The 27,267-nt window shown below is 36.3% G+C and overlaps 2 protein-coding genes across 2 annotated transcripts in view; one reads left to right on the top strand and one right to left on the bottom strand.

Moving 5' to 3' along the window:
* The window catches only part of LOC144974478 (ribitol-5-phosphate xylosyltransferase 1-like), a 163,011-nt gene extending 152,444 nt beyond the window's left edge, over nt 1-10,567 (bottom strand). The window contains exons 1-2 of the mRNA XM_078917377.1: nt 10,545-10,567; nt 9,384-10,167 (exon numbers count right to left, since the gene is read on the bottom strand). Coding sequence (XP_078773503.1) covers nt 9,384-9,549 — 166 coding nt within the window. The 5' untranslated portion in view covers nt 9,550-10,167; nt 10,545-10,567. The remainder of the gene's footprint in view (nt 1-9,383; nt 10,168-10,544) is intronic.
* Nucleotides 10,568-10,960: 393 nt separating this feature from the next.
* Nucleotides 10,961-25,946, top strand: LOC144974477 (uncharacterized). Its single transcript, XM_078917375.1, has 9 exons — nt 10,961-11,214; nt 18,104-18,178; nt 18,972-20,300; nt 21,008-21,138; nt 21,633-21,818; nt 22,326-22,413; nt 22,957-22,970; nt 23,912-24,032; nt 24,823-25,946. Exons 1-9 carry the CDS (start codon nt 11,032-11,034, stop codon nt 25,090-25,092), a joined length of 2,397 nt encoding a protein of 798 aa, XP_078773501.1. The 5' UTR covers nt 10,961-11,031; the 3' UTR covers nt 25,093-25,946.
* Nucleotides 25,947-27,267: the final 1,321 nt, after the last annotated feature.

Here is a 27,267-nt window from a genome sequence, read left to right as displayed (position 1 = left end):
TGAAACAGAAATCCTTTTTTTTTTTAATTTATCATTTTACCGATCATATTTTTTTCCCGTTGTAAATCATCTATGAGTCATGTACTATCTTAGTTGTTTTTATTTTTTTATAAAGATGCACTTTGTAAACATTTCAGTATACCCCCGAGGACGGGATCCTGTGCTTGTAGCTGGCAGGCACCCATTATGGTAGTATCTCAATCCTCTGTTCCCTGTTTGAACTCATCCCCTTAGCTTGACTTTTATCGTTGTAAATAAACAAAAAATGAATATATAATATATATAACTTATAACAACAGCTTCAACGAGGAACAAAATACCAAACACGAAACGTTTCGGGCTCAAACATCTTTTCCAGCCAACAACAACAACAAAAACAAACAAATTCCAAATGGACGACAGAGATGTTTTGTAGGTTCTTAGGTTCTCTCTCTATAGAAAAATCTTGGAAATCTTTTTGAAACTGGTATATTCATTTCTGTTTATTACTTTTTACAGTCCACAGCTCCTAGCAGCCTAGTATCACTTTGACTTTTATTTTTGGCGCTTTTATATATATATATATATATATATATATATATATATATATATATATATATATATATATATATATATATATTTCATTCTAACAAAGTGGAAAAGTGTTGTGAGGACCAAGACAGCAATAAGAAAGAAAATCTAACACAATCAGACACTATCGATTTTGGTCCAGTCTCACAATAAGAAATAGAACAACACTAACCGTAAAAGCATTACAAAAATTACAAGCAGACAGACAGACGGCCGGTTTCTTACACCAAACAAACCACCCGATTGATCAATACAAAGGTGATGACCAGTGGTCAGCGGCGGATGTGTGATCACATCGTTGACAGACGACAATGATCACCCAATGACCAAACACCACAACCAAAAAAAAACAAAACAACAAAAAACCAAAAACCCGGCGACGTTACGATTTGCACGGTCCACACACACACACACACACATACATATATATATATATATATATATATATATATATATATATATATATATATATATTATATATAATATATATATATTTTTTTTTTTTTAATGTCCTGATAATAAACATTTCACAAAAGTAGAAAATGTTAAATCGATGGTCAGAGAACAACGTAAAATTAAAATAACCAAAATTAAGAGACATCGGGAAGCAGGTCGGGGTAACGCACTAGAACAACGTGCACATATGATTAGGTCTGATAACCGAACGTAATGATGACTTAACATTGTTGTAATGGACAATATGAAGCGTAAGTTTGAGAGTATCTCCACTACAACAATGAGACTGTGTATAACAATTTGGGTAATCAGACAACCGTCTGATGTCATCAGAAAGGCATATTATAACCAGGATCTGATTCACAACAATAAAAAAGTAATTGGTTGCCTCTACAAGTGAAACAGAAAAATACTAAAAAAAAATATAAATAAATTTTAAAAAATTGAGCTTTTATATATAGCGCAATATCCACTTAACGTGCTCAAAGCGCTTTACAAGGGGTCCCTGGTCAACAGCAACATTTAACATGTAGGACGAGACATGACGCCTGTTAGGCGATATTACAATTTTTCGGACAAAGACAACGCTGTTAACGGCCAGGTACTCATTTTACACCTGAGTACGGTGAGAGAATGTGAGTAAAGAGTCTTTTCCAAGGACTCAACTATGCGTCGAGCGCGAGGCTCGAACCCAGGACCTTCCGATCCGAACGCGAGTGTCATACCACTAGATCACATAACCACATACTACTTGTAGAGTTTAATTCAGACACCTCTTTCCATTATGTGGCATGGCCAGTTTTGAGAGACGTGAATTAAATACGTTCACGAATGCACAAGAGCAGATAAAAGGCTGTAAAAGCCTACATAAATCTGGACTTATAACATATCATATCATATCAAGGCGATGCGTCCGACAAAGTCCCATAAAATCACCATCAATATTTAGCATATCATGATACTAGAGGCAATCGCATGAAAGGTGTACAGATCAACGGGCATGATCTTGACTGTGATGCCATCATCCAGATGCCGGACACCGACACACACGTACGTACGGACCTCTTCTGAAAATCCAATCCAAAGATGGACTCAGCAACTTGGAATATTCTGTCAAGAAACACAGCGAAGACACGAGAGTACACCGCTAAACAAAAATTAAATAAAATCACGGACCTGGACAAGAGCCCTCGCAGAACAGTATAATGAAATAAAGTCACCACCATCTACCAGATGTTCCCCGCCTGCATACTGTAATTGAAAATGTTAGAAGACAATAGAGAATAAAAACTTCGCGGCGGTGATGGGGGTTTGAACCCGCGACCTTACTGGTACGTACCAGTAAGGTCGCGGGTTCAAACCCCCATCACCGCCGCGAAGTTTTTATTCTCTATTGTCTTCTGGCACTGCCCTATTCACTTCATCTCTTGTTGTTATCAACATAAGTGCGTGCCTGCTCCACTCACTTTTCTGAATTGAAAACGTTGAAAACTTAATTTATCTAGGCTCAAAAGTTGACGAAAATGGCAAGTCAGGTCTGGAGAAAAAACGCAGACTGGCACTTGCATCGGCAATGACAACAGGCATGTCCCCCGGAAACACTAAGGACAGCGCTATATAGAAACCTAGAAAAGTGAGTGGAGCAGGCACTTATGTTGATAACAACAAGAGAAATTTGTATTCTCTTTTGTCTTCTGGCACTTTCCCACTCACTTCGTCTCTTGTTCATATAGAAACTTGTATTTTACTAGCCGTACCATCCGGCAGTGAAAAATGGACAATACCATCCAAAGACGACTGAAAAAAGAATGAGTGCCTTTGATATGCATTTCTGCAAAAGGGTCCAAAGAATATCAGACAGCCAAGACATCGAACATTAAAATTTAGGTTTTGGTGAATAGCCGGTAAAGACTACCAGCTCATGTCACCCGTCAAGAAATTAAAGCTGTCATAATATTTTGGCCACATCAAAAGACATGACTCTACAGAAAAGCTTCATTTAGCATGAAAGGAGTCTGTGAGGGCAAGCAAAGGGGGGGGGGGGGACAATGGAGAAGGCGGTCTCAAAACATGGCAGACTGGATGGGGAGCACAAGCACAAGTAGGACGCTTGGCATAATAATAATAATAATAATAATAATAATAATAATAATAATAATAATAATAGTAATAATAATATAATAATAATAATAATAATAAATAATAATAATAATAATAATAATAATAATGTGAAAAATTATATATGCTGAAATTTAATACTATAACTCCGAGACACCAAGCTCTCTTAGATAAAAATCAGAAAGGACTTTCGTCGGGCTATCTGGAAGGCGACGTCCAAAAAGGATCAGCATTAAAGAAGAAGCCTCAATCAGATTAGAGGTTAAAAAAAAAAAAGACAATGTAGATTAGATTGTGTCTTACCGAAGGTAAGTAATCGCGGACACTGCAGTTTTGAGATCGTTATAATCCATCCGGCCATTGATCATGCTCAATATCGCTTGACACTCTTGGGAGGTTTGATTGGACAACAGACGGCGAGGCACATCACAAGTCATTTGATTAATCAATACAACGACGGTGGTGGTCAGTGATGGCTGAATGACCAGACAGTCGACGACAGATGGCAACGATTTCTGGCTTGTAATTTTCACTACTCACCGACCAACAAAGATTGTGAACAATCCAAGTTTGATAAGGACAAGACAGCGTTTCTTCTTAATTAAAAAAAAAACAAACCCTATTAACATTATTATTATATTTTGTTTCCTTTTTTAAAAAAAAATGAAAGCTAATGTATTTACTGCAAGAACAAAAAAAAAACAAAAAAAAAAAAACACGAACAAAACAAGATTAGTTATTGCTTTGGGAGGGAATGTTTTCAATCCGATCAGAACAACCCCCCCCCCCCCCCCCCCAAAAAAAAAAAAAACCCAAAAAAACAAAACAAAACAACAACAACACAAAAACAGATTGAGGGGGGGGGGTGGTATATTTACGAGCGCCATGCTCAATAACACACCATGTTGTTATCTTTTTAAATTTCTAATTTCCTGCCGCTCACATCTCAAAATCCATACACCCAAAATCCCGATCACAAACAGTAATTATCCCAACCGAACGTATGCTGTGTCGCTCCATCCTGAACAAATTGGGCCATCAAACAGAGCGGCGACTGAACAAAACACACTCGTAATCGTAATCGATGAAAAACTGTTGATTGGATTCTGGTCAGTCCTGATTGATATGACGTAACAAGAAAACCAAACGCCCTTCCGTACGAAGGTTCAATAATAATAACATCAGCGTCACCTGATCGTTGCCCAAGAGTCAATCTTTCCTACTATCGTGCAGTGACAAATTGAACCCCACCATTGTTATGGTTATCTTCTATAGATAGTTCGAAGATGACGTCACCCATGTCTTTGTTATTGTTTTTTGCCATCCGCGTTTATGAGCAAAGCTCACTGAACTGTATTAACCCGACTATAGATAGTTCGAAGATGACGTCACTCTGGTCTTTGTTATTGTTTTTTTTGCCATCCGCGTTTATGAGTAATGCTCACTGAACTGTATTACCCTGACCATAAACGTTCATAGATACACACAGTTTTGTGTGTTGGTCCGTTATACTTCCGGATGGCAATGTTGTGAGCTTCTAAGCCAAGCGCACACTATCTATATGCGTGTGTGTGGGTGTGCTTTGGATGTCATGAGTACATTTAAGTTTAAATACTATCTTTACCACGTGTATCATTATTGTAATCTTTAATCAATAGATTTATGGCATTACTATTAATATTAAGGGCATCAATGGATTTTATCCTATTTTGGCCTATACCATATGTTATGTTATGTCATTCTGGTAAAATATCGGAGAAAAATTGATTTTAAAATCAAACTATGAATGAAACAAGGATTGGGAAACCTTACAAAACAAGACCACCCGCTGTCTTCAATGATGACATTAATTTTAATTCAAATGTTATAAACTAAATATAACCAAATCAACGCAGGTACTTCGATGCGAGGACTCAATAACAGCATCTTATTGTTACAATCCAGACGAACTCAATCTATAGATAGAACGAAATTGACGGCACTCGGATTTTTGTTATTGTTTTTAGCCTGCCATTGTTATGATAAGTTCTCACTAATAAATAATATTAATCAGACTATAAACGTTCAAGGCTACGCACCGTTTTGTGTGTCGGTACTACTAAATGTCCGGCTGGCATTGTTATGACAATTAAAAGAAAACGCATAGCGTTAATAGTAAACCGCCTTAATTAATCAGCTCGATCTTTAGTTAATAATGGAATGAAATGAAAAACAAAGACCTCCACCATACATAAGGATCAGCCATCCGGATTGATCCATTATTATTATTAATGATAGTCTCAATCTTCTTCTTCTTCGTCTTGTGGAAACCTCCAATATTGTCGAGGATCACTCAACAGTTTATAGGGTTTTACATTGTAAACTTGTGAAAACTCTGCACATAATACTAATAAAATAAAATAATATTGGCCTGCTCGAAACCAAATGATCAAATAATAATAATAATAATGTTGAAAACTTATATAGCGATATAACTCCGAGACACAAGACTCTAAGCGCTTAAATTACAAATTACTTTGGCTGAAACATACTCATTCACACACAAAGACACACACACAACACAAACCAGACAGACCTATCTTGCTTCGCATACCATCTACTAAAGACGAAACATCAACGACGGATACCATCATCATTATGTATCATGTGTGGTGATGGCCGTGGTTGGTGCATATAAAACGATAATACAAACGAAATTAGTTTTGGATGAAATAAAACCACTGGAAGTGGACGGAATTATTATGTATTTTTAGACTAACTCACTCGATCCTAGAGATTTTTGCTACTTCTCAAAATTGGAAGAAAGAGGTATTAAGAATAAGCAATGTACATAGTTTTATTCAACTACGTATCATTAACATGCAAAAAATAAAAACACTAGCTTTGATACGACGACTATAATAATTTGTCTCAGAAAAATAAAATAAATAGGCATGGGTAAAAGTAACCCAGGTAAACTATGGATATAGTCGTTGTTAGGGTTGAGTGAGTTAACAACAGGAAGCCGAGACCCCGAAATAGTTCTTCAAAATACACCAATTCTTCTAACTTTAATCACTGAGCGCATTCATGTTGAATACAATAACAGGTAGCCCCTGTTTGGCTCAGTTAAAATAAATTATTAAGTACAATAAACTACAACAACCTCCATGCTAAATGGAGGATCGGTTCCTTATGAACTGAGAGAGAGAGAGAGAGAGAGAGAGAGAGAGAGAGAGAGAGAGAGAGAGAGAGAGAGAGAGAGAGAGAGAGAGAGAGAGAACCAATTAAGCATCGTCATGTACACTACTAAGTAAGCTGAGTTCATGTCAATGCCATAGATATAACGTTTTGTATCTATTTACGTCTCCTATATAAAAAAAAAAATCCACTTGAACTACTCTAATCCGTTGGACATCTGTTGAAATTCCATTAAAAAAAAAAAAAGTTGGCGGAAATAATAAGAAATAAAGAGTAGAAATATAAAAATAGCAATGATGCTGAGATGAAAACAAGCCATGCCTTATCAAAGTATAGTAACTCATCATCACACGACATATCACCCCTAAACCGACCCTTACAACATCACAAGGACAAAAACTTTCACGCAAAATTATACAAGTCACGGCGGAATAAAATCAGCTACTGTGAAAATAGATGGATAAATAAATAAAACACAAACACGGATGTAATTACTGGATATTATAAACACTCAGCACTCACATTTTTTCAGAAAAAAATCCCCCCCCCCCCCCTCCACTTAAAATGTCATTTAAAGTAGCCAAACAACAGACAATAACGCAAATAATAATAATAATGAATAATAATAACAATAATGTTGTCTCTTTTGATAAAATTGTCATTTATTTATTCTTATATTTATGTTATTGAACGTTGAAGACGTGAACCAATCCGTTCTACTTTTCGCACTTTATATCAAGCGTTATCATTATTTATTATTATTAACAGTAGTAGTAGTAGTAGTAGTAGTAGTAGTAGTAGTAGTAGTAGTAGTAGTAGTAGTAGTAGTAGTAGTAGTAGTAGTGGTGGTAGTAGTAAAATTGTCATCATTATAATTATAAAATTTCGATTTTTTTCTTGGATGAATAAAGTATATATATTATTATTATCATTATTATAATTCATCATCACCATCAACATCATTTTACAAATCTCAACTCCAAGGAGACAGTCTACATACAGTTTTTTTGTTGTTTTTTTTTATCACAGGGAACCGGCCACGTGCCTTGTGTGTGTGTGTGTGTGTGTGTGTGTGTGTGTGTGTGTATACGTAAGACACAGCTATGTCTTTCCTGTGACTCGTGCAATAAGAATGGGTCGTCTGTACAGTTAAGTACAAATAGGGGATGGGTCACATAACTGGGCAGACAGACATGGACAGTTGAATAAGCTTGGATCTTCGCATTTATAATTTATTCAACAATCGATATATAAGAAAAGAGAGCCTAGAGGTGAAGATAATAATTACATTGTTTAATGACTCGTTACCATAGCGACCTATCTTAGAGGCTTATATTATGATCGTTACCATTGTGATGTTTTTAAGAACAAAAATCACAACTAAGACACTGATACTGATATGAATTTCAGGATATATGGAAATCAAAGATCAGTGGTTTCTCTCTCTCTCTCTCTCTCTCTCTCTCTCTCTCTTCACACACAAAGTCATAGAATAACATACACAGTATTAAAACAAACATTCTGAATTGTGGTTCCAATGCCTCTTCTAATTACTTTTAAAAAACTCTTAGCACCAACATATTTTGAATATTTGGAGAGAGATCATTTTCAAGGTATGCACATAGCACGGAACAACCCCCCCCCCCCCCCCCAAACTTCAGATTCAACTGAGGAAAACTTTTCTCTATCAGTATTGTGACATTCCATGCTTTGACCATTACAAAAAGACAATCGTATACGCCCAGAGCCCCCTCCACTCAATGGGATAAACTCCGCTCTTTCAACTATAGGCCAAACACCTTAGACGTTGCAGGTGGGATTACAGTTTATGACTGTTTTTCGGAAAGTTGCTAGCAATGGCTTCGCATTGTTATTTAATTTTCCATCTAATATTAATATTATTTTTGTTTTGTTTTATATTAAGAATAAAGGATGGAGGAAGAGGGTTCTTTTTTGTACTTTTTTTTTGGGGTATGCCTTTTTACAGAAACTCACCACAGATTTGGTGTTTTGGTGAATTTCCATAAAACAACGGTATCTGTCTTTCGGCTGAAACTCACCAAAACAAACTATTTAAGATAAAACATAGTGCTACTGAGCGCAAAACAGAACCAGAAACTGAATAACTGGTTATATTCGCCCACCAGTTTATCCGGATATATGTAATTAATAATTCCAATATTTAAATAATTATCCAAAATATAACATTTAAATCATTATCCAGATTTATGATCCGAGTCATTGTCCAGATATATGATCTGCATCACACTCATTTCAATGATTTGGATGGATGTGCTCTCACTTCTCACTCACTTTAGTAGTCCACTGCCTTCAGTTAAAAAACAATACAGGGGAAAGAATCATAACAAATGACTCATAGGAAACAATAAATGAGAAACAACAGATATAAAAAGTTCTAGTGAGAGCACATCCAAATTACTGAAAAGGGTATATAATCCGGATAATGACTGAGATCCTAAATCTTAATAATGTTTTAAATATTTAAATAGGATAATTATGTAAATAATTTATTTGGATAAATATTCCCATATCCGGATACGAGTCAGTGGATATAACCAGTCAGTTTCTGGTTCGTGCCCGACAGCACTAGGTATTATCTTTAATAGACTGTTTTGGTGAGTTTATGGTGATTAATGGTAAGCCTTTGTGAGGTTCTGTTGAGTTTGTGGCGAGTTTCGGTAAAAAGACACGTATTTTCTTCCAGTAGGACTTTTGCGCTGCACTGCTAGGTACTTGTGGAAAGACCCCCCCACCTTGTCTCAAAAAATCAAAACAAACTAAAACAAACAAATAGCAGCAGCAATTAGGAACCTCCTAAACCATTAACTAGTGGAAATTAAAATAAAAATTTGCATCCTGGTTTGACACGGTAAAAAAAAATAGAGAGCATGGTAGTGGTAGAAGTAGAGTGTAAAAAATAAAGAAGTCAAAAGCGTGTGTAACAGTAACCGTCGACGCAACAGATGAAACCGAAACGCTGTGGCTCTAAGTCTAAGTAAGTAAGATACAAAACTGAACAATTTCTGTCTAAAACTTACCAGAGAGACTTTTAATCCGTTCAATTATTTCCTTGCTTGGATTGTTATCTCCAGATCGTAATCTCCTGCTTAGAAGATGAAACCCAGTATAACAAGTGATCACAAAATATATACCGAGCACAGAATAGGCAACACTCCTGAATGAAAACCGAAAATTGTACCGCATGTTGCGTTTGTGAATATTCTATCACACACTTAAAAGATTCATTCCATTTACATTAAATTAATTTGCAAAACGCCCCAGCCTCAAACTTCCAAGGCTATTGGCTATTATTGGCACAGAAGAATCCTTTATTGGCTTCATTCTTATCACGAATTAAAGAACAAACCTTTTGTTTTTATTCTACAACTACAACCGACGCTCACTTAAACTTAAATCGAGAGGTAGCTCGAGTCTAATTTCTAATTAATAGAATTAATATGACTATATTATAATAGTGACGCGAATATAACAACAACAAACCCACAACAGGTGTGTTGGTTACGCTCGACACAGATGAATTGCATGAACAGGTGTATCGTACATGCACTCAATGATTTCAAACGGAACTCACTGACTGGTTTACACACTTTACTACGTTACTTTATCACGAATGAATGAATCCGTGCTCAGATCGTAAACAACTGAATTACATAAAATGTAAACAATTCCTGTTCCATATATTGAATTGACGAGTAGCCTTGCCTTGTGAGTGTAGCTCTCTCATCATCCAATGAACCACGTCTAGCAGTTTGACCTGACTCCAGTGACACACGGGATCATTTTGCCACACACCACTTGCTACTCAGGGTTGCCAGATTATTTTTCAACAAAATGCCAGGGGAACACTCAAAAAATGCCAAAACACTCAAAAAAATGCCAAAGACTCCCACCCCCACTAAGAAAACTACTCACTTTTGATAGACAATTTACTATCATATCCTGGTGGCTTGCGTGTTTTCTTTTTTTTTTTCTTTTTTTTTTGAATTATACTAAATTTCCTGTTGGGGTAATTTTTTTATTAAGAAAAGGTGTCATTTGAAGTATAATATACAAGAAAAGAAAATGCCAAATGAAAATGCCAAATGCCAAATGATTTTTCTAATGCCAAACGGTTTTCAAAAATGCCAGATTTTTGGAATCTGGCATTTAAAATGCCAAACTGGCAACCCTCTTGCTACTTAGCTACACCGAGATTTTCTTCGCTCTTTGCTGTGTCAAGTGTCACTGCCAAATCGAAAATCGGAAATTTCCTGGTATCGATATATCAAAAAAGCTGGCCTTGTCCTTGAAGTGGTTCCTCGCATCCATAATTTAAAAAAAAAGCGATAACGAAGAATAATGGCAATTAAAAGATAAGGTATTCGGGTAAACAAACTTGAACATGTCTTTGGGGTATTAACAAAACTCTATTAATTCTTTTCTTTTATTGCCTAGTCAAACAAAGTAATCCTAAACTTTGAGACCGTATCCGCCATACGAATATGTTTTATCAAAGTGGAATAAAGAAACACGTAGTAGTTGCTGAAAAATATTTGTTTGACTACCCAGGGAAGCAATAAGTAATCGGTTACTTGCAGTCTTGTTTTTATTTTCATTTTCCTTGTCACGTTTTTTGTTGACATTCAAATTGGAGAGAAAAGTACAACCCATCAAATTAAATAAAGCATGGCTTCACACGAAGGTAACGGAGCCGAAATAGATGATGAATTGTGTTGCATAGAAGCCTCAGTTGTTTCTGGCTTCGAAGAGTGCGCCCGTGGAGAGGCAAAGGAAAAGTTTGACGTTGCAGACGTGAAATCAGCCAGGGGGAAAATAACTTGGAAAATTCCTATTCACTCTGTAAAAGAAGTAAGTTAGATATTAGAGAGCCTCGCCTTTGGCCGACCAACCTCCGCTGCACGTCCAACTCGCCTTGAGCATGCATTCACGTAAAATATAAAGATTTTTTTAAAAAACCTACCTCTGTTTCAAAAACTAGCATCTTTCACCTTTCTAAGAAACATTTTGATTTTTCAGAACTTTAGTTCGTTAAAAAATACCGGCCAATCTGACCCGTTGAGTCGAATGAAAACGAAATTTTGTTGTTTACACGGTTCAAAGGAAATGCCGTAAATAAGCTTTCATGGACTTCCTGTGTTGTTTTTACAGTGTCACGTGACCGTTTTGAGAAATTTGTCGTCTGCTACAAATAATTAGACCGGTAGGGGGTAGATATTTTCGTTGGAGCAGAGAAAAAGTGAGTATTATTTCTTGGACTTGTAGAGAGGCCTAGGGTCCACCAGCAGTCAAGTTTATTGAATAAAAGAAAAAAAAGGCCTTTTTACTGCACTAATGCACCAAATTGCATACCTATCTATGGACACTTTGTTCCGTATCTTTTTCCCAATAAACTTTTTTAAAAACCTGGGGCCAGGGTTGCCAGTTTGGCCTCCTGGTGGCCAAATTTGAGAAATTTGGCCTTTTCCCAAGCCATTTGGCCTCCCAAAATTTGGCCTCCTGTAACCAACTTTTTGGCTTCCTCTGACTTTCCCCGTTATATCGTTTTACTCTGGTACGGTAAAACTTATTTTATTTGGCAATCTAAATATCTAAATGCAACACGTGCTAACGCCACAGATTGCATTTGCTAATGCTTCTATATATACGAATTTTCCTTATCCTATCTAAATTGTTTAACAAATCTAAAGAGTTTTCGCGAGGCTAAGGTGGGTTTGGTGGTATTTGGGCTCCTGCCGAGGAATCTGGCCTCTTGCTATAGCTAGTTTGGTCTCTTACTCAAAAATGATCTGGCAACCCTGCCTGGCTAGGCGGAACCTTGATAACAGAAACGGGACCCAGACGATTTCGCGAGGAATTAAAAATGAAAACAATTAGAATATAATTTCAACACAACTTTTGAAATTCATCAAGGATTGTCCATTACCGAATGTTTTTTGATAGAAAACAAATGCATCTTCAAATCTAAACTGCTTTTGACGGTAAGCGGTAAGTTTTTATTTATTTTTCTGTCCAAACGAATGATTTGTCCTGGTTATAGAAGCTAAGTATTGGTAACACCGGCTCAGCTCTCTAGTAATGGTGGTAGTAGTAGTAGAGAGGTGGGCCGGTGTTACCAATACTTAGCTTCTGTACCAGGACAAATCATTCGTTTGGACAGAAAAATAAATAAAAAACTTACCGCTTACCGTCAAAAGCAGTTTAGATTTGAAGATGCATTTGTTTTCTATCAAAAAACATTCGGTACTGGACAATCCTTGATGAATTTCAAAAGTTGTGTTGAAATTATATCCTAATTTTTTTCATGATTCATTCCTCGCGAAATCGTGCGGGTCTCGTTTCTGTTATCAAGGGTGCCGCCCCCCCAGGCAGGGTTGCCAGATCATTTTTGAGTAAGAGACCAAACTGCTATAGCAAGAGGCCAGATTCCTCGGCAGGAGGCCAAATACCACCAAACCCACCTTAGCCTCGCGAAAACTCTTTAGATTTGTTGAACAATTTATTTCCCCCATTTTTGAAGAAGAAAAAAGAAAATTAATTTAAAGGAACATTCGCTGTACTCACCTTAATCAAAACACCATTTCGCCATTGCAATCTGTGGCGTTAGCACGTGTTGCATTTAGATATTTAGATTGCCAAAGTTTTACCGGTACCAGAGTAAAACGATATAACGGGGAAAGTCAGAGGAAGCCGAAAAGTTGGTTACAGGAGGCCAAGTGGCCAAACCAAATTTTGGGATGCCAAATGGCTTGGGAAAAGCCACCAGGAGGCCAAATTAGCAACCCTGGCCCCAGGTTTTTTAAACAGTTTATTGTGAAAAAGATACTGGAAAAAGTGTCCATAGATAGGTATGCAATTTGGTGCATTAGTGCAGTAAAAATTGGTGCGCAAAATTAGTTCGTAGCGGATGCGAGACTGCGTGCGTGTGTGTGTGCGTGTGTGTGTCTCTTTTTTTTTTGGGGGGGGGGTGCCTGCGTTGCGTACACGGTAACGGGGCATCTCGCCTCAGGAACTACGTACACGTAAACTGATTTACCGTTGCAACACAAGCAGTAGATGGTCCTCGTTGTCGTGACCGCGTGCGCTCGTGTGTGTGTGTGTGTGTGTGTGTTATGTTTTTAAAAATCAAAACAATTTTAACCATTATTGGCGAGATTCCATCTTACACTCCCCAAACTCCAGATCTTAGTCTTAATGTTATCATTAAAAGACAAGCTTTGCGATTTATAGTTTAATTGAAGCCCGAGTCGAAATATACTCTTACTACTGCTCTCTTGGTGGAAACGATTTATTCTGCATAAGCAATCTGCAGAAAAAAAACTGTCACTGTAAAAGGTTAAAATTTCACGAAGTACGCACCGTGAACACCGCTGTAACAATCCTTTGATCTACATCATCAGGCAACCCATTGTTTCTTTCATCTTTTCCCATTCCCCCTTACTATCCCCCCATCCCCCCGCCCATCGCTCTCTCTCTCTCTCTCTCTCTCTCTCTCTCTCTCTCTCTCTCTCTCTCTCTCTCTCTCTCTCTCTCTTCTCTCTCTCTCTCTCACTTTCTCTCTCTCTCTCTCTCTCTCTCTCTCTCTCTCTCTCTCTCTCTCTCTCTCTCTCTCTCTCTCTTTCTTTCTTATCATAGTGTTATCCCTTCCCATCTCAATGTAAAATGAAAACGTTCTGCTGTTTGCAGATACATATATGATTGTTTTGAAGAAGCAGCGTATCCGCATTTGAAAAACAAAACAAAAAAACCCTGAAAAAACAAAACAACTTAACCTTTTAAAGGCGAATATCAATCTTACTTGGACCAAAAATAAAAAATTACCGTTTTCATCAAAAGACAAAAAACAAATTACAATTTAAAAACTCGAGCTTTTATATAGGGTAATGTCCACCCAACGTGCTCAAAGCGCTTTTTATCAATATTCTTACTGCTCTTATGGTGGAAACGTTTTTTTTTTCTGACTTAAAAAATAATATAAATGACGACTATTATTTGAAAACAAAAAAATCAATGTCACTGGCAAAGGGTTAATTGCAGTACTCCTGCATCCTGTGAGACTCCTACTTGCTAATCATAAAAAAAGGAAATAGCAATCAACAATACTAAGTTGAAAAAAAAAAGAAGAAAAAAAGGAGGAGGGGGGGGGGGGGGGGGAAGAGCAAACCCAGTAGCAATGCAACCTTTAGCGGCCAAATTCGATCTTTGACCTAACACCAAATCCTCTTTCATCAAAAGACAAGTAACGGCAAAACGATTATAGACAATTGAAGTCCAAGTTGCGATAGTCTGACTGCTCTCTTGGTGGAAAAGCTGTATTCTCCGTTAACAATAATAAAGATAAAAGCAAACTATTATCTGAAAGCAAAAAATTTGCTTCGCTGTTAAGGGGTTAAGAACATCTGCCAGCATCGTTGACAAGCTCTACGTCACCAAGCCACACGTCTCCCTTTCGTCTTCATCATGCAACCCCCCCCCCCCTCTCCACTCTCACGGTGGTGGTGGCGGCGGATAAAAAAGGCCTTTTTTTCTTTTATTCAATCAACTTGACTGCTGGTGGACCCTAGGCCTCTCTACAAGTCCAAGAAATAATACTCACTTTTTCTCTGCTCCAACGAAAATATCTACCCCCTACCGGTCTAATTATTTGTAGCAGACGACAAATTTCTCAAAACGGTCACGTGACACTATAAAAACAACACAGGAAGTCCATGAAAGCTTATTTACGGCATTTCCTTTGAACCGTGTAAACAACAAAATTTCGTTTTCATTCGACTCAACGGGTCAGATTGGCCGGTATTTTTTAACGAACTAAAGTTCTGAAAAATCAAAATGTTTCTTAGAAAGGTGAAAGATGCTAGTTTTTGAAACAGAGGTAGGTTTTTAAAAAAAATCTTTATATTTTACGTGAATGCATGCTCAAGGCGAGTTGGACGTGCAGCGGAGGTTGGTAGGCCAAAGGCCCACCTCTCTAGTAGTAATGATGATATGGTGGTGGCTGTAATAGTAGAGGTAGTTTATTAATGGTAACTTCGGAAGGCCTCCCATAACTTCTACAAGTAGGCACTTGCAAGAAGTAGCTCTCGCGAGTTGAAAACAGGCGAGGATTTCTGTTTCCGTTTTTGAGGGGAAAAAATTTAGGACTGATTTTAAAATGCTCATTCTTCTTTCTCAGTGGAATGAAATGGCATGTATATCATTGGAAAGGGCATAAAATTCTGCATACAATGATGCTAATATTATTATCTTCCTATATCATGATTTTGAGAAATCTTTGCGTAAATAGAGTATATGTGTTTAAACGCTTATAACTTTTAAACCAGAGATGGTCCTTCTTAATAAAAAAAAGTCCTTCTGAGATACATATTAAAGTAGCTTCTCTAAAAATTTCAGAGCAAAATATGTTTGCACTCAAAAGTTAGAGCTCCCCAAAAAACAGTAATTGGCCTCGATTGTTTACAGAAGCTGCCATTTTCTTATACTGATTCACTTCCTGTCGTCTGCTGCGTTTGAGAGATAACTTCGTCAATCCACATCAAAACTTTACATCTTTATATCTTACAAAATATTCCATTTATGGAAGTTATTTTTGTTTTAAATTATTCAATTGATTGGCGTTTTCATGTCCATGCATTCATTTTATAATTTACAATTCTCTTCCTTTTTTTTCCGATTGATTTTTCACTGTTGATTTTGACGTATTTCATCTTTTGACGGACGTCTGTCCAATTTAGCGGAACAGTGAGCGGAAGTTTTTCAAATCACCTATTTTCGACCATTTTAAACACTGATACACCACCTCAAACATTTATCAGTCCATATCTTTGCTTTTATGAGGTCTATTTTCATTTTGAAAAGTTCAAAGTGAACAACTAAATGACGCCGATTCAGTGGTGTACTTGGTCTATCTACATATGAATAAATATTTAATTGTCGACTTTTCCAAAATTCCAATATTTTTCCTTGATTTCAGTTGTTTCAGCTCTAAATTATACCTTTCTCTCTCATTAAATAATTATTTTTCTGTTTGCAGTGTATTACAGAGATGTTGAATTACCACATGTAAAAATTTCAAAGTTGTATCTGAAGCCGTTTCTGAATTATACTTGATTATCCATTGGGTTGCTGTGTTTTGGTCACATATTTTCCTATTAAGCTTCTATAGAGATTTTTCACCACATAAAAGGTCATAACTTTTTAACTAGTTGAGATAGAGCGATAATTTTTTCACTTTAGTAAATGTTTCACTCCCCTTTATTTTTCTACGCTAAATTAATACCGATATCACTATTTTGAAAAATTCTTGCAAGTGCCTACTACAAGTTACAGGAGCACTGCATTCACATATTTGAACAGAGTTTGGAGAACTAAAGACTAATGATATCTCCCTTTGACGAAAGACTTTTCAACTCAAACGTGAAGTCTGGATGTGAAACTTGGAGTGCATCGCAGGCATGTATAAGGAGAATACAGATTTGCGTAATGGATGGATAGAATTAAGAACAAATATAGATAAAAACACATGAGAAACCAGCGGGAGAGGGAGAGAAAATAGGAAGAAGTCATTGGAGGTGGATTGGACACGCCCTATGAAAAAATGACTCCACTATAACTAAGAAAGTATTGGACTGGACCCCTCAGGGCAGAAGATCAAGGGGAAGGCCACAGGGAACATGGAGGAGAATTAAAAAATCTGATATACAATACAGAGAAGTGATAAGACATTAGTACGAGATTAAAAAGTTAGCTCAGGATAGAGAAGGATGGGAACTGTTGGTCTGTGAATCTCCGACCTTCTCCGTATAATTCCGATTGACCGTCACGAGAACATCCTGGATGTTGAGTCTGTAGCCTGTAGCTAGCCACTTAACTGGTACGCCCTGACATGTGACTATAATGGAGATCCAACCCAGTGCCCGAATGGCCTCGGCCATCCAAGGCTCCACACTTCTCTGTTCAGTGACCCAGGATGAAAAAGTCAATGATGATGATGATGGTGAGAAACTACATAACACCTACGTAAAGCCAACAAATTCAATAGAATATTTCAATGAACCAATCAGGGTGACTTTTTATTTATTTTACTGGTGTCACTCTATAACCAATCTTTGAGTAAGTCTTGTGAAAAAACTATTTAAGATATTAACTTGTTAACTATTGTGTTCAAATCATGAGATGCATCCTATCTACAGTAAAAACCAAAATATTCAGTCTGAAAAGATGTATGTGCAACAAACTGCTGGAGATTGAATTGCAATTTTACTGAAATGTCACTCCGTAATTCTGAGATTTCCCATAATACGCTTCAACAGTCGTAACGTCACTTCCCTTGTAATAATGCATGGTAACTTAGTAACTGGCTCTAAACTATCGGAACAATGGCGGACGCCCTTATGAAATATTTCTCCGAGCATAGAAGCGTATCCAGGGGGAAAAAACATAAATCTGATCATGTTTTGACTTTTACACATTCTGATCACAAGACATATGAAAAGTTCTAGTCACATGAAGAATAAAAAGTACCGATTTTCTTTGTTTAGAAGCACGATGGCCGCGGTTGCTGGGCGACATGACATCAGACTATTGAATCCAATAAAAATTACATTATACATATCTAGCACTGCCTCCCCCCCACTCTCCCTCTCTCTCTTTCTTTCCTTCTTTTCATTCTGTGTTTCTCTCTTCTTTTTTTTTCTTGATTCAATTTAGATTTTTGTTTTTTTTATACATTATGCCTTTTCAGGTCATAAAAATGGGATCTATAGACAAGTGCAGGGTTGTGATATATTCTGTTTCTCACTTTGGGTTCACAGAGCAGGTATTGTCTTTTGGTTACCCTCTTCATTATTGACTGTACAGAAATAAAAATTATGATTGTTAGTCACCGTTACCAGGCTTGCCAGCAAATATTTTAAATCGAAATGGTTATTCAGTATCAGATACTGAATAGTGCTTTGGCAGTATGCTATTCAGTATCCATATTTTTTTTTTAAATAGTGAAAAGTGAGACAATCTCGGTTGCAATCATATGGTTGCCATGCAAATAAATTACTGACCCACTTCCAGATTGAACACGGTGCAGTTACTGACAGTCTGATTTTTTGGTAACATTACTTGTCAACATTTTTTATTCTTGTGCTTTGTATTAACTGCTATTGTGCAACTGACATAATTTAAAATAACAAAATAATACAATAATAATAATAATAATAATAATAATAATAATAATAATGATAATATTGATGATAATGATAATAATAATAGAAAGAAGAATGGTGATGACGATGATGATAAATACTAACTATAATAATGATAATAATAATAAATAAATATATAGGTAAATAGATAACTATATAAATAAATAAATGAATTTAACAAATGAATAAATGCAATAATTACTATATTGAAAATAAAGGAATAGAATAATAAATAAATCCTCCAAACTTTAAACCTTTTTTAAAACCAACTTGGCTTTGGCTATATTTATACATCTCTAAAACCACAATAATTAAAACAATTAAATAGATATTTGACATATTATCTATGTACTGAATACATGTAGTGTTTTTTATCGATCATTATATGTTAACGAATTTCCTTGTTCACAACAGCACGAGAGTCTTGCTGGTATTCAAAAGTTGGTGCTAAATATGGACTGGGACAAAGGGCTTCGAGTGTGGAAACAATTCAACGATTTTCAGCATCCTATCATGTCAAAGCCCGATGTTGTCCCAACACCCGAGGATTTGATTGACGTTGTTGTTGTGCCACCAAAGGCAAAACCTGAACAGTCGACTGAGAAGAAAGGCAAGAAAGGGGGGAAATGGAAGAAGCAAAAGGAGGAGAGAAAAGCTAAACGGGCACAAGAGGAAAAAGGCAAGTCTGTCAATGAGGCTGGACAAGATGAAGTTGATAAAAAGGGTGTGAATGATTGTGCTAAACCAGTTGATTCTGAATCAGAGTCATCGAGTACAGATCAGCAACGTATAGGTACTAATGTTAACATCGACAAAAACGGTACCAAGAAAGTTATTATCAAGCAAGTGGACCCAAACAAACCAGCACCTCAGATTGAGATCAAAGTTCTTATTCCAGGCCCTGATGAAAATGTGTTTCCCACGGATATCAGTGAAAAAGATCAACGTGATTTAGAGCCCATGGATGTTGACAGGTCAATGCATCAGGTCCCAGATGATTCTCCATCAAAAAGTAATGATTTAGATGACGATGAAGAAGAAGAAAATGCAACATCCTCACCACCTCAACCCCAGTCACTTGCCTCACCTTTCAAGAAACCAAGTGCTCCGATTAGTATTTTGTCATCTGCAAAAGAGTTTGCATCGTCCGTTATCGAACGTCTGTCGTCGACGTCACCTCATTCATCGTCAATGATGTCCTGTGATCAAGCCGCTTCTCTACCAGATTGTGCAACGCCCCCTTCCACCCCGATTAACCAAAATCTTGACCTATTCATGAAATCCCGATTGGAGAAAAACTTGCCTTCAACTTCCGTTGATGCCGGCTCAGAGCAGAGCCAGTGTAAATCTATAGAGAGTAATGTTGATGTCCCATATTCCTCCAAGTCCTATCCCTCCAATTATCTTCCCTCGTCATCAGTCGATAAGGATGAATTTATAAAATCTGATTGTGATAACAGTGCCATATCAAGCGACATCAAGTCCGAAGTTTTATCTGTTGTTAATGAGAAAAAAGACACGAATGGAGAAGGACTTATTGAACCCAATTCAAATATCAATGCATCTCCAGCTGCATCACCTGTGAAGAAAGAGCGTGACCCTACAAAGCCAACATTTCGTGTCACGTGTAACAGGGTTGGTGATAACCATTCATTTGACTCCTCCTCAGCAGCTGCTAGTCTAGGCAGTGCCATCATCCGATACTTTGGTTGGTCTGTGGACCTGAAAAACTTTGATATTGAGGTAAGTAGCAAAAGTGATATGTTTGTTACTCTGGTTTTGTTGACTGTTTATATTTTTTTATAGCATTAATAGTTTTATAAAGTCGAAGAAAATGGGTTGAGCTGAAATTTTATTCGGTTTCTTTCACATTCAGATGAGGATTACCCAAGTTTGAATCTTAATTTTACTCATTTAAAGGTTTTTATTCTCTATTGTTTCTGGTACTTTCTAAATTATTTTTATTTTTTATACCTTATCTTCCATAAAGTATTTGGGATTACAGTATAATTTGCCTTGGTTGCTATTATTGGGAGATTGTTCATTTGAATGTACAGTATTTTTAGACATTAAGATTATGAACTTGTGTGTCATTTGTAAAGGATTTAGATTTTACTCTTTCAACTGTTAAGATATGAAACTCACATGGAAGAAATATTCAGCTGGAATTGATTTGATAGGGGTAATAATCAGACAGGTGGATATTATTTCAAGTTATTGTTTCCTTTTTTCATGTTTACCGACCAATCAAAATATAATACATGATTAAAAATCGGCATTCTGATCGATTCAGTTAAAACAAAGAATGTGACAGAATACCTCCTGACAACTATCCACCAAAGGCCTGATAAAGTGTTATCATATAATATTATGATTCTATGTTAATATCACTCTTGATACTCATCAGCATGCTTCATCACTGTGTCATTTCATTTCTCTCCTCACAAAAGGTTTTGTTGAATATAGATAATGAGGAGGTGACGGTTTCACTCTGCATCACAAAGACCAGTTTACACAATCGGAACTTGGTGGCTTTTGGGCCCACCACCTTGAGGGCCACTATTTGCTACAACATGTTGCGGTAAGATATATTTAATTTAAGGATCGTCATTCCAATTACCGTGTCAAAGGTATTGGACAAATAATGAATACACTAACTTTACAAAATAACAGTATAAATGCATGGGTGCAAAATTTCCAGCTTTTTTAAAAATGAATTTTAATTTTATTTCCAACATCTAGATCACTCCAACATTATACTGTTTTGAAGCAGTGGGTCACATTTCAAAATAAGTCACAGCTTTTTGAATTTATTGGAGATGGATTTCAACATTTTTTGGCCTAATCTACTTGTACCTATTTATTTTTATACACAAAAAGGACCAAAACGGCTCCAAACTTTTCTTCAGCCAACAACAAAAATACTATGTAATCGTGTTATGATGCATCAAGTCTTCTTGCCTCTCCACTATACCATTACATTTTTATTTTCTTCTGTCTTTTTAAAGTTCCACAAAACAGTTTATCAGTTTATTCAATTAAAATTTTTTAAAAATTTGTTTTGACTAATGACAGGTTGTGTCGGGTGAGAAATGGAGACTTTGTGTGTGATCCTATGTGTGGCACGTCAGCCATCCCGATTGAAGGCAGTTTGAACTGGGTCAATTGTTTCTTCTTTGGAGGAGACTTTCACGAGAAGGGCATCGAGCGCTCTCTGCTTAACATTGACGCCATTCATCAGAAGCGTTTACAGGAGCAAAGGTAAAGATTTGAGGAACAAAATGTTTAATCCAGTCATTTGTTTATTATTGCCAGTTGAAGTGCGGCTATGTGGTCTTGTGGTATGACACTCGTTTTCAGATCGGAAGGTCCTGGGTTCGAGTCTCGCGCTCGACACATAGTTGAGTCCTTGGAAAAGGCTCTTTACTCACATTCTCTCACCGTACTCAGGTGTAAAATGAGTACCTGGCCGTTAACAGCATTGTCTTTGTCAGAAAAATTGTAATATCGCCTAACAGGTGGCATGTCCCGTCCTACATGTTAAATGTTGCTGTTGACTATGGACCCTTTGTAAAGCGCTTTGAGCCCTTTTAGTGGAATTTGCGCTGTATAAAGCTCAATTTTTTATATTAAAAAAAAAAGAATCTTGGATATTTTGAAGGAGCAGCTAAGACATTACACTTTCCACTCATTTTTTTTCCTTGAGCAAGAAACTAGCTAAGCCTCTATGCTCATGCAATTTTAAATTCTTGCTCTTTTCATTAACAGTGGCACCATGAAAATCGGCACAGTTCAGTGGAATATTGAACATTTCCCTCTTCGAGACCAGTGTGTGGATGTCTTTATCTCGGACTTGGTAAGAGCTCTTTAAAACAGAGTTAGTTTATTTAACATTTAGTACTGCTAGTTAGATATATCTGGTTGCTTGGCACCCTCTGGCTTTGACCTCAGTCGATTGCACACTATTTCCTTCTCAATCTCAGTCATATCCGAGGTAAAGCGCCATATATGTGCCATTTATTATTATATCCAACCACCCAATCAATCCTGGTGGATCAGAGAAAAAATAACAATGTGAAATTGAATGTAAGCTTCAATTTAATATACGAAAACAGATAAAATGGACGTTTCGGTTTTCCCCTTTATCAACAAATCAGGATGAATGAAACACTACAGACGATTGAGATAATGTGGTAGTGGCGTTGTTAAGATGAATAAACAAAACATCAATGCCATCAATGTTTTTATATATTTATTGTGTGTTTGTGTATGTAGACAATGCAATATGGTCAAAATATATGATGATAATCTGAAATAGTTTTTCAATTTTTGTGTAACTTATTATAATTTTATTTTACAATAGTGTTGATTCATTTTTTTTCAATCTTCTTTTCCCCAGCCTTTCGGCTATAGGTGAGTACGTTAATGTTCTGTCAGTGATTTGGGGCAAAGTTGATTGATGAAGAAGGTTCATGATATTATATCATCATCACGTAGTCATCTCTTATGCTGCAGACCACAGACAAGGAATTGATGCCTCTGAAAAATATTTTCCAGTTAAACCCACTAGTATAAAAATGTTGTCCTTTCGAGCCTCTCGTCTGTAGAGCCAGAGTTTATCCCAGTTGTTTTGTTGTTAATGTGGTGGAAACAGTTACTTTTACCTTTGAATATGATATCGGCTATACGATCACTTCTAGGTGGACAAAAAAAAATTTAAAAAGAGAACCCTGACTGCACTCAAGATTGATACCACGCCCTTTGTTTGTGAAATTAGTGTTCTACCTACTAAGCTATCCGGATCTTCAGCTCTGCCCACATCTGCATACAGAATCTGACGAATTTTTCGTAATTTTATGAATTTTAGACAAATTTCATGGTCAAATACGAATTTTTATGGAAAATTACGAATTTTTAATTCTTAGTAATACTTAAATAATAATAAGCAGAAAAAGAAGAAGACGAAGAAAAAGAAGAAGGATGATGATAAGAAGGATAAGAATAATATAATAAGATAATATTACTACTTAACTACTGCTGCTGCTGCTACTACTACTACTACAACACAATTTCAGAAATTACGAATTTCCTTGTCAAAAATTGACATAAAAATGACTAAATTGGAAGTTTTCAATTTGGCAGGTTTGCAACTGTCCCAATGTCTTTTTTTTTTTTTTTGCTCTTTCTTTTCTTTGATTTGACACTGTATGTTACACCATTGATTAATCACATTTTTATGGAAATGATGAGCCTTTTTAGTCTCTGTATTCTTCCTCATCAATTTGAAAATTATATTTCGATTTTTATAACTATGAAATTGAAAAATATCATTTTTTTCGTTTTCCCGTATGTAGAATGGGATCCCGCTACATCAATAGATCACTATACCCGAGTCTTCTAAATGCCATGGCCAGGACTGCTAGGCCAGGGGCTCGGGCCTGTCTTCTCACAGAGGATAGAACCAGCTTGATAAAGGTATTATTATGAGTTAAAACAATGTGTCAGTATATTTTAGTGCAGAAGATTTAAAAATTTACAACACTCTGTTATAAGAGTTTATGATAAGTTTGTCAAAAAATTCCAGTGTTTTGAAATACAGTGCCACAATTTTAGTAGGCATCATGAATGACAAGTTGGTAACTTTTTAAAGAGTTTTTTTTTTCTGTTCGTATTTTCACCTAATCCATCTGCTGTTCTTGAAAACAAAGTCAGGAAAATTGATTACCATAAAAAGACATTTCCATTACTCCACATAACATAACATGTGTAGGCTTGTGTTTAAAATTATTTCCGTTATCCTGTGCAAGCACTAAATTAATATTTTTCTCATTCATCCTTCAAATCGGGAAACATGAGACTGATCATGAGACAATGAGTGTTGGGTTCAAAACTACTTTGGAATTTTTTTCTTATTTTTTTTTCCAACCATTTTACAAACAAAAACAGACCACCCTCTTGTGTTGGAAATGAAAAAAAAGTTATTTGTTCTAATTTGACACTTAAAGAAATTTTTTTTTAACTTAAACATTTTGATGTTGGCATTTTTATTTTTTTTTACAATTTAAGAAAAAACCCAAAACCCTTTCTTAAGCCTGAATTATTTCTTTTTCTTCTCTCTGAGGCTTTTCAGGACTATTGTTCTTGTTTTTAAATTTTGAATTCTATTTTCATGCCCTATTTCTCTTTACCCTGCATTCTTTTATTTTAAATCTTTTTCTTTCTTTTTTTTTTTTTTTTTTTTTTCAATCTACTCTTCCACTGCTAGGCTCTCCAGACTTTTGGAAAGTTGTGGCAGCGGCGTCTCATACTCAGCATCAACATGGGTGGACTCACGGGTTACGTGTTTCTCTTGACGCGAACCACAGCGTGCTATACGTCTCCTGCCACCACTTGGAAGAAGGGTGCCAATACACCAGCTGCAGCATCTACTGACGAAGGAACAGAAATAGAAGGGGAAACGGATAAAATCCCCAGTGACAGCACAACAGAACCGTCGTCATTATCAGAGGATAAAGTTGTGGAGGGTGGTAGTTAGTTGGTGATTATAGTTATAGTCAGTTCTGCCTTATAAGTGTGATACAAGAAGATTATGATTTCTAAGGCATTTCAACAAAATGGCTCATTGTGTTTGATCATGGATACTTAGTCCTCTTGTGTTTACCGGAACAATCAGTTTGCAGTATTCAGGTTTTGAATAATGATTTTGAATTTTTCTGCAATTTTTGATTGGATAACAAAGACACAAGGACAAAGTGGCTGTTGCAGTTGTCTTCTGCCTATGCAATCGCTGTTATGATGTCATGCATTTTATTTAAAAGTTGTATGCCTATCCTCCTTAGTAAAAGGAGGTTAAACTCTTCTTATTGTTTGTATTTGTATACTTTGAAAGACTTTTCGGCTTCATTGGAGTTGAAATTAGGATTAGGAGTGAATGAAAAATTGTGATACATGTTTACCTGTGTTTACAATCCTGGATCCTTAAATAAAGGAAATTCATTTGTGGCCCTTATCATCAACATAGCCGTTGCTATTGCTATTACTATTATGATGATGATGATTATTATTGTTATTATTATTATTATTATTATTATTATTATTATTATTATTATTATTATTATTATTATTATTATTATTATTATTATTAATGGTTTATACATTTTGGTTGGTGATTACAGACAATTAATTTCCTTAACAATATTGACACTAAGCATCTCAGTCCTACTCCCATTGTGTACTGATGATCAAGTTGTAGTGGGTTAGAACGGCCTAGAACTCAATATGTTTGGAAAAATTTATTTATTTTATTTTTTGGTGGAGAGTGATGGATGTTTTTTTTCTCACTGTATATTGTAGTGTGTATTTTAAAAGATTCACCCCCCCCCCCCCCCCCCCCCCCAAATCTAACTCCCAATTACAGTGAAAATGTACAACTACCACTCGAACCTCAGATCTACTGATCCCTGGTCACACATGTAATGGTGGCACAACTGACCGGTAATCAGAAGAACTGAATTTCGACCTATTTTGAGACAGTATGATTTTTTTTTTTTCTTGTATTTTTCTTTATGTCTTGTCTTGTATTGTTTCATGCACACTTTTTCAGAATAGGTAGCCGGTTAAAGTTTTGTAAATAATTTCAATTAGGTTTAGATACAAAGTGCCATCTTGTTGCAAGTGTGTTTATGTGGTACATGTGGATGAGTGTGTGTGGTATTGGCGTGTTTGAGGCAGTGGGTGTTGGGAGAGGGTGGCTGTTAGTGTGTATTTTTCTCTTTCGATGTGACAATTTTATTTGTAATGAGCCCAGAGCCTCCAACCAGGGGGATAGGTTGCGCAATATAATTGTGCATTATTATTATTATTATCTTAATACTTGAGAATATAAATATTATGTAGCAGGTTATATGGACGTGATAAATTAGTTGTTTGTTATTCACCCTTTATAGGTGTGACATGGTTTCTATTACTATCTATCTAGATTAAAGTACAGATCAGGAGAGTGGTGATAACGGTGATTCACGATGCTGTTACGGCCGTCTTTGTGAAAAATTTATGATGCCAGAATTGGATTAATTGATGTCAATGAATTTTTCTCATGTGATTTTTGAATGTATGCAGAATTGATTTTAAAAGGAACCCGCTCTGTTTGAAATAGGATCGTGAGTCCTGAAGGATTTGCGCGACTTCTTTCAAATATTTTTGTCCATGTGTTTTGAAAAGTAAAATGTCTGGGTGGCGTATTCTGACCTTCAATGATGTGCAGAGAGGTCGCTTGTTGGATCTTCTATCCCCCATATTTGTTTGCCTTCCCATGTTGCTCTTCGTTTTTGTTCCGGAATGGAATTGCTCAAAGTTTTTTTTGTTTTCCTGATCCTGGGACTGGGAGGGAGACAGTCAAATGTATAGAACCCTATTCGAGAGATGATATTTTCTTTCCTGTAAATCACCTCTCTGTCTGTCATGTAATTTTATAGCCATTAATTTTGAACCAATTGTAGTTTGTAAACATTTAACTGTAGACTTCATTGCTTGTGCTTGGATGGGACTTGTAGGTCATGTCAAAATAGGCACATCGGTGGATTGCGCATGGAATCTTCTTGTTCTGACTTTTTCTCTTATGCTTGTAACTTCAGATCAATAACTTTTCCTATGTCAACTTCCTTTTTACTCGTGCTGAAATGACAAAATATAGTGTTGCAGGTGCTGTAAA

This window comes from Berghia stephanieae, chromosome 6, assembly GCF_034508935.2.
Source record: "Berghia stephanieae isolate SIO BIC M18660-M18661 chromosome 6, UCSD_Bste_1.3, whole genome shotgun sequence".
Classification (NCBI taxonomy): domain Eukaryota; kingdom Metazoa; phylum Mollusca; class Gastropoda; order Nudibranchia; family Aeolidiidae; genus Berghia; species Berghia stephanieae.
Note: the sequence above shows the minus strand (reverse complement) of the source record. Positions and strands in the feature narration are given on the sequence as shown.

Bases quoted from the DNA above. Each gene is read 5' to 3' on its own strand.
- LOC144974477 (XM_078917375.1), top strand. From the start codon at position 11,032: ATGGCTTCACACGAAGGTAACGGAGCCGAAATAGATGATGAATTGTGT. The intron at 20,301-21,007 runs GTAAGTAGCAAA...TCCTCACAAAAG, and splicing joins TGAAAAACTTTGATATTGAG to GTTTTGTTGAATATAGATAA. The intron at 21,139-21,632 runs GTAAGATATATT...GACTAATGACAG, and splicing joins ATTTGCTACAACATGTTGCG to GTTGTGTCGGGTGAGAAATG.